This window comes from Nansenia antarctica, assembly GCF_963989245.1.
Source record: "Nansenia antarctica genome assembly, chromosome: 11".
Taxonomy (NCBI): Eukaryota; Metazoa; Chordata; class Actinopteri; order Argentiniformes; family Microstomatidae; genus Nansenia; species Nansenia antarctica.
In genome coordinates this window covers 19,380,181-19,390,512 of record NC_137681.1, presented here as the reverse complement: position 1 = coordinate 19,390,512, position 10,332 = coordinate 19,380,181, and the positions used below count along the sequence as shown (strand labels likewise).

Below are 10,332 nucleotides of genomic sequence, written 5' to 3'. Positions count from 1 at the left end.
TTAATCTATTTGTGTGGGGGTGTTGCCCCCTGGTCCCTCTTCTGGTCCCTCTCCTGGTCCCTCTCCCTCTCCCGCTCCCGCCCCCGCATCCTGCAACATCCGGCTGTACTGGCTCTTGAAGAACCCCGCCTGGGAGACAGAGAGAGGTGGAGAGACCAGGATGTCACAACATGCAACTGTTGATTGGAATATCTGTCTTCCCAAAAAATTAAATAATAATAATAACATGCAACTGTAGATTGGAATATCTGTCTTCCAAAAAAATAAAACAATAATAATAACAGTTACATGTCACATGTCAATCTTGAAGCAGCTCAATGCAAAGCAGATGTGATCCCAATGAGACTGACGTGGATGGATACATGTCTGGTACATCTACTGAACACTGAATGCTCTTCACTTTAGACAGTATACTGAGCTGCACGATGTCCTCAGGTGTTCCTGAGGTGGTGAGTGTTACCTGGAGGAGGTGAGTGTTACCTGGTAGAGGAGGTGAGTGTTACCTGGTAGAGGAGGTGAGTGTTACCTGGTAGAGGAGGTGAGTGTTACCTGGAGGAGGTGAGTGTTACCTGGAGGAGGTGAGTGTTACCTGGTAGAGGAGGTGAGTGTTACCTGGTAGAGGAGGTGAGTGTTACCTGGTAGAGGAGGTGAGTGTTACCTGGTAGAGGAGGTGAGTGTTACCTGGTAGAGGAGGTGAGTGTTACTTGGTAGAGGAGGTGAGTGTTACCTTGTAGAGCCCAGCGGTGATCAGAGCCAGCAGCAGCAGTCCTCCCACCACGGCTCCGATGATCTCCTTGGTGAAGTTCACCTCAGAGTACACCTCCACCACCGTCTCAATCTGAGGGGGCAAGCACAACCTATCTCAAACACCACCTATCTCATCTTCATGTGACTGGGGGCTGTGAAGACGTGGTAACAGACCTTCTGGAGCGGCTGGGTGTTCCTGGAGTCAGACGAGAAGTAGATGTACTGGTCTCGGTCGTAGTCGATACTGGCACTGCTGACCAGGGTGAACTTGGCAGACAGGAGACCGATCTGAGGGAGGGGGAGAGAGGGAGGGAGAGAGAGAGAGGGGAAGAGAGAGAGAGAGAGAGAGGTGGTGGAGAGAGAGAAATGTGTTTGTAACGTGTGTCTCCTGCCATTGCCTTGGCGTTTTGCACTCCAACCACACCAACAATACCTGTTCTATCCAGCCAGAGCTCATGTCGCCAGAGATGTTGAAGAGGTGGCGATCATTCTTTCTTGTGAACACCTTGCACCTGAACACCGCACACCTGGCCACCGAGCAGTCCTGGGGGCGGGAGAGGGGAGGGGGGGGTGGGGGGGTTGGTTTTTATAACGGCTGTAGCTGCCAATAAATCAACTTCCTGGAAGCTAAAAGCCATTGTCAGCAATATATTTTTATTTTTTATTTCTTTTATAAAGTCACATGACCACCCCAGGCCATGGAACTGGTACCATTGGACCACCCCAGGCCATGGTACCAGACCACTGGACCACCCCAGGCCATGGTACTGGTACTAGACCACTGGATCACCCAAGGCCATGGTACTGGTACCAGACCACTGGTAGGCAGGTCATATTCACCAGGACAGGAGTGGTCTTCAGCTGCTCCACGGGCTTCATCACACGGGGGTCCTGCAGGGCTGTCTCTCTGTCACACCCTGGAACCTGACACACACAACGTCATCGACATCACCTCAGACAGTGGTTCAAGTGGATAACAGTTTCTTTGTCAATTTTGCATGAAATGTGTCTTCCCAGATAAAGCATTTTAAAACAGCAGGTTCATACAGATACGAGCTATGAGAGAGAGCGAGAGAGAAGGAGAGAAATATACAGGGAGAGGGAGACAGGGGGAGAGAGAGAGGGAGACGGAGGGAGAGAGAGAAGGAGACAGGGAGAGAGAGAGAGAGGGAGAAAGAGAGAGAGAAGGAGACAGGGAGAGAGAGAGAGAGAGGAAGACAGGGAGATGGAGAGAGAGAAGGAGACAGGGAGGGAGAGATGGAGACAGGAGAGAGAGAGAATCTCACCTGTAAGTCAGGATCCACCCAGATGGCTTTGTCACCGAGCATCATGGGAACGTTGATGATCACAGTGAGATTAAAGTCCTTCCTGTAGTTCACCACCTGAGAGAGAGGAATTTATTTGAGTCTTTATCACACGGACGCTGAAATACATCATCCTTACCACAGAAGACACCTGAACATCATCCTTACCACAGAAGACACCTGAACATCATCCTTACCACAGAAGACACCTGAACATCATCCTTACCACAAAAGACTGAGTCACAGGCTTCTGCAGGAAGTTGTTCCCAGCGGTGAAGTTGGTGTAGTGGGTGGAATCTTCTGATCTGGAGACGAAACATGACAAACAACAAAACACGTTAATATCCTGAATGAGAGGAGACAACAGTCAGAGATCTTATCAATCAGACATGATCAATCAGATATTATCAATCAGACATGATCAATCAGATATTATCAATGAGAGATATTATCAATCAGAGATATTATCAATCAGAGATCAATCAGAGATATTATCAATCAGAGGTATTATCAATCAGAGATATTATCAATCAGAGATATTATCAATGAGAGATATTATCAATCATATATATGATCAATCAGAGATATTATCAATCAGATATATTATCAATCAGAGGTATTATCAATCATGTATTTGTTTCTAAATAGACACACACTGTAATATAGAAATGGCACAAACCTTGAAATCAACACATAAATGCTGTATTTCACACCGATCTCCTTCACTTTGAAAGGTTCACTGTTTGGAGAGGCTTCTGTGTTTCCACTGAATCGGACGAGAGAGAGACAGGGTTATTATAGAGAAGAATACATATCACTATAACACATCTATAATACATCATAGCTGTATGTGACACTACCATCTATAACACATCATAGCTATATGTCACTATAACATCTATAAGACATCTATAACACATCATAGCTATATGTCACTATAACATCTATTTTTAGGTTATTTCTTCTGAGTGGGGCAGTCCCACACAGATATGGTGAAGACAGACAGGAAAGTAAGAAGAAGAAAGGAGAGAGGGCATGTCAGCAGGGAATGGGCCGGATTCGAACCCATGCCGACATGGGCATATGTGTGCACTGTAGACCATGGTGCTAGACCACTGGACGACCCCAGGCTACCACTATAACACATCTATATCACATCCTAGCCCTATGTCACTATAACACATCTATAACACATCCCAGCCCTATACCCCAGCCCTATACCCCATCCATATACCCCATACCTATACCCCATCCATATACCCCATACCTATACCCCAGCCCTATACCCCAGCCCTATACCCCATACCTATACCCCAGCCCTATTCACCATACCTATACCCCATACCTATACCCCAGCCCTATACCCCATACCTATACCCCAGCCCCACCCCTATACCCCAGCCCCATCCCTATACCCCAGCCCTATACCCCATACCTATACCCCAGCCCTATTCACCATACCTATACCCCATACCTATACCCCAGCCCTATTCACCATACCTATACCCCATCCCTATACCCCAGCCCTATACCCCAGCCCTATACCCCAGCCCTATTCACCATACCTATACCCCATACCTATACCCCAGCCCTATACCCCAGCCCTATACCCCATCCCTATACCCCACACCTATACCCCAGCCCTATACCCCAGCCCTATACCCCAGCCCTATACCCCAGCCCTATACCCCATACCTATACCCCAGCCCTATACCCCATACCTATACCCCAGCCCTATACCCCAGCCCTATACCCCATACCTATACCCCATACCTATACCCCAGCCCTATACCCCAGCCCTGTGTCCCAGCAGTAGCAGCTGTCTGCACCTGGTGGCGTTGGCGGTGAAGGACACCAGGCGGTCCAGCTCCGTGTCCTGGCTGATGCCATAGGAGATGATGAACAGAGCCTGAGACAGAACACAAGACGCTGCTTCATTACCACTCTAGTGTTAGGGTTAAGGCTTCATTACCTCTCTAGGGTTAGGGTTAGGGTTAATACAGTGTTGCCCGCTCGTAGTTATTACATGTGTAGTTACCTCAGTAAGTGTTGTGGGATGTGTTATTGATGAGAGAATGTTGCTGTTGTTGTTTACCTCAGCGTTGCTCTTAAAGATGGGCTTGTTGATGGTGCAGTCACTCCTCCCCCGCATCAGGCCATCCTCACTATCCAGAGAGTTGCACTCCACTCGTCCCTGCAGGGTTTAAGTATCGACACTCTTAAAACTGTAGTTGGAGGTATATGGGGGTGTATGGATGTATATGTATGTATATGGAGGTATATGGAGGTATATGGAGGTGTATGGAGGTGTATGGATGTATATGTATGTATATGGAGGTATATGGAGGTATATGGAGGTGTATGGAGGTGTATGGATGTATATGGAGGTATATGGAGGTGTATGGAGGTGTATGGATGTATATGGGGGTGTATGGAGGTGTATGGAGGTGTATGGAGGTGTATGGAGGTGTATGGATGTATATGGGGGTGTATGGAGGTGTATGGAGGTGTATGGAGGTGTTTGGATGTATATGGAGGTGTATGGAGGGGTATGGAGGTGTATGGAGGTGTATGGATGTATATGGGGGTGTGTAGAGGTGTATGGAGGTGTATAGAGGTATATGGGGGTGTATGGAGGTGTATGGAGGTGTATGGATGTATATGGGGGTGTATGGAGGTGTATGGATGTATATGGGGGTGTATGGAGGTGTATGGAGGTGTATGGAGGTGTATGGAGGTGTACCTGGAGTATTCTCAGCCTTCTGAAGGACAGTCCGGCGGGGTAGGTCAGAATGACGCGGCTGTTGTAGGAGTTCTCCCCTCTGCTCACCACTGACACCGTCAGATTCAACACCTCATCTATGCCCACACGCACCTCTGACGATCTGAGACAGGAGAGAGCGAGGATGGGAGGGAGGGAGAGAGAGAGAGAGGGGGAGAGAGAGAGAGAGAGGGAGGAGATAAAAGGGAGAGACAGAGAAATAGAGTGGTGATGTCTTCATTGCAATTACTGTGATAAATGTTTTGTAATGTTGCTGTGATCTTACCCAGTGAAATTGAAATCCACTTTGAGGTTGTCGGTGCATTTCTTATCCTCTCCACAGTTGATCTTAAAGTCCAACTGTGGGACAAGGACAGACGTTGACGCTGTGCAGCTGAACTAAGCAGGTCTCCATGACAACATAAACCCCACCACAAAAATACTTCTGGGGTGTCACGCCAATTTTGACACTACCCATGGTTAAACATTATAGGGGAAGTTTACCCAAAATCCATGTTCATGTGTGTTTCTGGTCAAACCATAACCACCGTCTCCAACTTATCATTCGTTCATCATTTCACATGCAGCTGCATCATAGCTATATAAACGCCAGTCTGTGTTTACCTCCTAAAACACATACGTCAGACGAGAGTTTGTTTTTGTTTTTGACTCTGCTCTACTCTGACCTGCTCTACTCTGACCTGCTCTACTCTGACCTGCTCTACTCTGACCTGCTCTACTCTGACCTGCTCTACTCTGACCTGCTCAACTCTGCCAGTGATTCCCAGAGAGCAGCAGGTGCTAGCTCTAGCACTGTTCAAAAGAAGGACCTGGCGTGGGAGAGAGAAAGGGGAATCTTGGGAGTTGTAGGAATGAATCAAATGGGCGATTTGGAACATCAGGACTGATCAGGGCTTTCAAAGCCAGATACCTTGACTCAGAGGTCGGTATAAAACAAGTTTTTTTTGTAAATGTTCGACTATTTAATAATAAAAACAACATATCCACTGGATTACAGAGTCAAATTCCCCTTTAAAATAGTGCATCAGAAGGGTGCATCAGAAGAACCATGGAGAGCGCTGAGTGTAGGGTTAGGAGGAGCGTACAGGGTGGTAGGTGGTGGTCTGGGCCTGTGGGGAAAGACTGGGCCGGAGGTTGCTAGGAGACGGGATCCCTTCAAACAGGAACCTCAGCTGGTTCTTCAGCGGGGTGACGACATCCTCTGGACAAGCCTGAGGACAGGGAGCGTCACACATCATCACTTAAACACACTACTACACACTACAACACACACATCATCACTTAAACACACTACTACACACTACAACACACACATCATCACTTAAACACACTACTACACACTACAACACACAAATCATCACTTAAACACACTACTACACACTACAACACACAACTCATCACGTAAACACACTACTTCACACTACAACACACACATCATCACTTAAACACACTGCTACACACTACTACACACTATTACACACTACTACACACTACTATACACTACTACTACGCACTACTACACACTACTACACACTACACACTACTACACACAACTACACAGTACTAAAAACTACAACACACTACCACAACACACTACTACACACTACTACGCACTACAACACATAACACACCACTACATACACACAACACACTACAACACAGTACTACATAGTACTACACACTACTACAACACACTACAACACACTACTACACAACACACTTATACACACACCACCTATGCATAGGATGCACTAAAGGCGTAAATGGGAGACATCTTCGGATCTGTCATTCATTAAGTTACTATCTACAATTCTTTAAGTTACTGTCATACCAGTGTCATCATAACCCTGTAATTATCACAGTAACAACATTGCAATAACATGTGGTGGAGGAGCAGTTGTCAGACATACCTCAATGAAGAAGACATGAGGGCTGCAGGACCTCCTGTTTGTGATCGTGACAGCCGCCGTATTTTCACGTTCTTCTTTTCTGAAGAAAGCTCTGAATTTTGGGGCTTGGCGATCAGAGTCCAGCTTTAAAGTATAATTGATGCTTGCTTGAGCTGAAACATAAGAGACCCAACAGATGGCGTTGAATATTAAGACAAGGGGAGGCTGGTGAATGTAGAAATCGGAGGACGGTCTCATTGTGATGCATGGACTGGTTCCTAGGCATATAAAATATTTGTGATGGTTGATCATTTTTACATTTTACATTTTTGTCATTTAGCAGACGCCTTTGTCCAAAGCAACAACAAAGAAATACATTTGACTAAGTGAATCATCTGTCCACCTGTCACAGCAGGACAAAGTAATCTATATTCAGGCCAGGGGCCATTGGCAGTCTAGCTAGAAGAAGGAAGATTTATACCATTCCTCATTACTGCTCCATCCAGGCCAATGTTCTCTGACTCTTTCCTCTACACCACACAGAAAGTACAACATGGAGGGGTCAGGGTCCGGGGTCACCTGTGATCCTTGTAGGGTTGCTGGTCATGGTGAAACAGACCATTGCCGTGTTCCTCAGAGGCGTGTCACAGTCAGCGTTGTCACTGGGGGTCTTGGTGGGGCTGTAGGTCACCAGAGCCTCCACCATCACTATGGGTCTGGACCTGGAACATCAAAGGCTGCTACCTTAGAGTCTACCTTAGAGCCTTAGAGTCTACCTTAGAGCCTTAGAGTCTACCTTAGAGTCTACCTTAGAGTCTACCTTAGAGTCTTAGAGTCTACCTTAGAGCCTTAGAGTCTACCTTAGAGCCTTAGAGTCTATCTTAGAGTCTACCTTAGAGCCTTAGAGTCTACCTTAGAGCCTTAGAGTCTACCTTAGAGTCTACCTTAGAGTCTTAGAGTCTACCTTAGAGCCTTAGAGTCTACCTTAGAGCCTTAGAGTCTACCTTAGAGTCTACCTTAGAGCCTTAGAGTCTACCTTAGAGCCTTAGAGTCTACCTTAGAGTCTTAGAGTCTACCTTAGAGTCTTAGAGTCTACCTTAGAGTCTACCTTAGAGTCTTAGAGTCTACCTTAGAGTCTACCTTAGAGTCTACCTTAGAGTCTTAGAGTCTACCTTAGAGTCTACCTTAGAGCCTTAGAGTCTACCTTAGAGCCTTAGAGTCTACCTTAGAGTCTACCTTAGAGTCTTAGAGTCTACCTTAGAGTCTACCTTAGAGTCTTAGAGTCTACCTTAGAGCCTTAGAGTCTTAGAGTCTACCTTAGAGTCTTAGAGTCTACCTTAGAGTCTACCTTAGAGCCTTAGAGTCTACCGTAGAGTCTTAGAGTCTACCTTAGAGCCTTAGAGTCTACCTTAGAGCCTTAGAGTCTACCTTAGAGTCTACCATAGAGCCTTAGAGTCTACCTTGGAGTCTTAGAGTCTACCTTAGAGCCTTAGAGTCTACCTTAGAGTCTACCTTAGAGTCTTAGAGTCTACCTTAGAGCCTTAGAGTCTACCTTAGAGTCTTAGAGTCTACCTTAGAGCCTTAGAGTCTACCTTAGAGTCTTAGAGTCTACCTTAGAGCCTTATAGTCTACCTTAGAGCCTTAGAGTCTACCTTAGAGTCTACCATAGAGCCTTAGAGTCTACCTTGGAGTCTTAGAGTCTACCTTAGAGCCTTAGAGTCTACCTTAGAGTCTACCTTAGAGCCTTGGAGTCTACCTTAGAGTCTTAGAGTCTACCTTAGAGCCTTAGAGTCTACCTTAGAGTCTTAGAGTCTACCTTAGAGCCTTAGAGTCTACCTTAGAGTCTTAGAGTCTACCTTAGAGCCTTAGAGTCTACCTTAGAGTCTACCTTAGAGTCTTAGGGCCGGTTTCACAGACAAGGCTTAAGCCTAATCCTGGACTAAAAAGCATCTTCAATGGAGATTTTACATTGAAAGTGTGATTTAGTCCAGGACTAGGCTTAAGCCTTGTCTGTGAAACCGGCCCTTAGAGTCTACCTTAGAGTCTTAGAGTCTACCTTAGAGTCTACCTTAGAGTCTTAGAGTCTACCTTAGAGTCTACCATAGAGCCTTAGAGTCTACCTTAGAGTCTACCTTAGAGTCTTAGAGTCTACCTTAGAGCCTTAGAGTCTACCTTAGAGCCTTAGAGTCTACCTTAGAGTCTACCTTAGAGTCTTAGAGTCTACCTTAGAGTCTACCTTAGAGCCTTAGAGTCTACCTTAGAGTCTTAGAGTCTACCTTAGAGCCTTAGAGTCTACCATAGAGCCTTAGAGTCTACCTTAGAGCCTTAGAGTCTACCTTAGAGTCTACCTTAGAGTCTTAGAGTCTACCTTAGAGCCTTAGAGTCTACCTTAGAGCCTTAGAGTCTACCTTAGAGTCTACCTTAGAGTCTACCTTAGAGTCTTAGAGTCTACCGTAGAGCCTTAGAGTCTACCGTAGAGTCTTAGAGTCTACCTTAGAGTCTACCTTAGAGTCTTAGAGTCTACCTTAGAGCCTTAGAGTCTACCTTAGAGCCTTAGAGTCTACCTTAGAGTCTTAGAGTCTACCTTAGAGTCTACCTTAGAGTCTACCTTAGAGCCTTAGAGCCTTAGAGCCTTAGAGTCTACCTTAGAGTCTTAGAGTCTACCTTAGAGTCTTAGAGTCTACCTTAGAGCCTTAGAGTCTACCTTAGAGTCTTAGAGTCTACCTTAGAGCCTTATAGTCTACCTTAGAGCCTTAGAGTCTACCTTAGAGTCTTAGAGTCTACCTTAGAGTCTACCTTAGAGTCTACCTTAGGGTCTTAGAGTCTACCTTAGAGTCTACCTTAGAGTCTACCTTAGAGCCTTAGAGTCTACCTTAGAGCCTTAGAGCCTACCTTGAGTGCCACTCGCTATTCACCTTCCCCCCCGGAACAAGGAGGGGTAGTGGCTGAAATCTTATCCCCTATGAAATGAGACAACCCTTCAAAACCCTGATACGTCATCAGTAGTATCAGAGAAAAGCATGGACGCTCGTGATTCGTTCACAACTTATATGTTTCACGCCATCAATCAATCAAACAAGGGGCAAGGGGTGAAATGGGATTGGGGCTTGGAGTCTACCTTAGAGCCCTAACCGTAACCCAGTAGAGCCCTGACCCAGTAGAGCCCCAACTAACCCAGTAGAGCCCTAACTAACCCAGTAGAGCCCTAACTAACCCAGTAGAGTCCTAACTAACCCAGTAGAGTCCTAACTAACCCAGTAGAGCCCTAACTAACCCAGTAGAGCTCTAACTAACCCAGTAGAGCCCTAACTAACCCAGTAGAGCCCTGACCCAGTAGAGCCCTAACTAACCCAGTAGAGCCCTAACTAACCCAGTAGAGCCCTAACTAACCCAGTAGAGTCCTAACTAACCCAGTAGAGTCCTAACTAACCCAGTAGAGCTCTAACTAACCCAGTAGCACCCAGTAGAGCCCTGACCCAGTAGAGCCCTAACTAACCCAGTAGAGCTCTAACTAACCCAGTAGAGCTCTGACCCAGTAGAGCTCTAACTAACCCAGTAGAGTCCTAACTAACCCAGTAGAGCTCTGACTAACCCAGTAGAGCCCTAACTA

The 10,332-nt window shown here is 46.2% G+C and overlaps 1 protein-coding gene across 1 annotated transcript in view; it reads right to left on the bottom strand.

Annotated features, from left to right (window-relative positions):
• The window catches only part of LOC308167961 (integrin alpha-D-like), a gene marked incomplete at both ends in the record, with an annotated part of 35,246 nt that continues 24,914 nt past the window's right edge, over positions 1–10,332 (bottom strand). Inside the window, 14 exons of the mRNA XM_080542440.1 lie at positions 1–129; positions 728–838; positions 922–1,035; positions 1,181–1,291; positions 1,588–1,671; positions 2,034–2,129; positions 2,278–2,356; positions 2,731–2,817; positions 3,881–3,960; positions 4,147–4,245; positions 4,795–4,936; positions 5,099–5,172; positions 5,919–6,044; positions 7,342–7,444. Of these exons, the coding sequence (XP_080398566.1) occupies positions 1–129; positions 728–838; positions 922–1,035; positions 1,181–1,291; positions 1,588–1,671; positions 2,034–2,129; positions 2,278–2,356; positions 2,731–2,817; positions 3,881–3,960; positions 4,147–4,245; positions 4,795–4,936; positions 5,099–5,172; positions 5,919–6,044; positions 7,342–7,444 (1,435 nt within the window). The remainder of the gene's footprint in view (positions 130–727; positions 839–921; positions 1,036–1,180; positions 1,292–1,587; positions 1,672–2,033; positions 2,130–2,277; positions 2,357–2,730; positions 2,818–3,880; positions 3,961–4,146; positions 4,246–4,794; positions 4,937–5,098; positions 5,173–5,918; positions 6,045–7,341; positions 7,445–10,332) is intronic.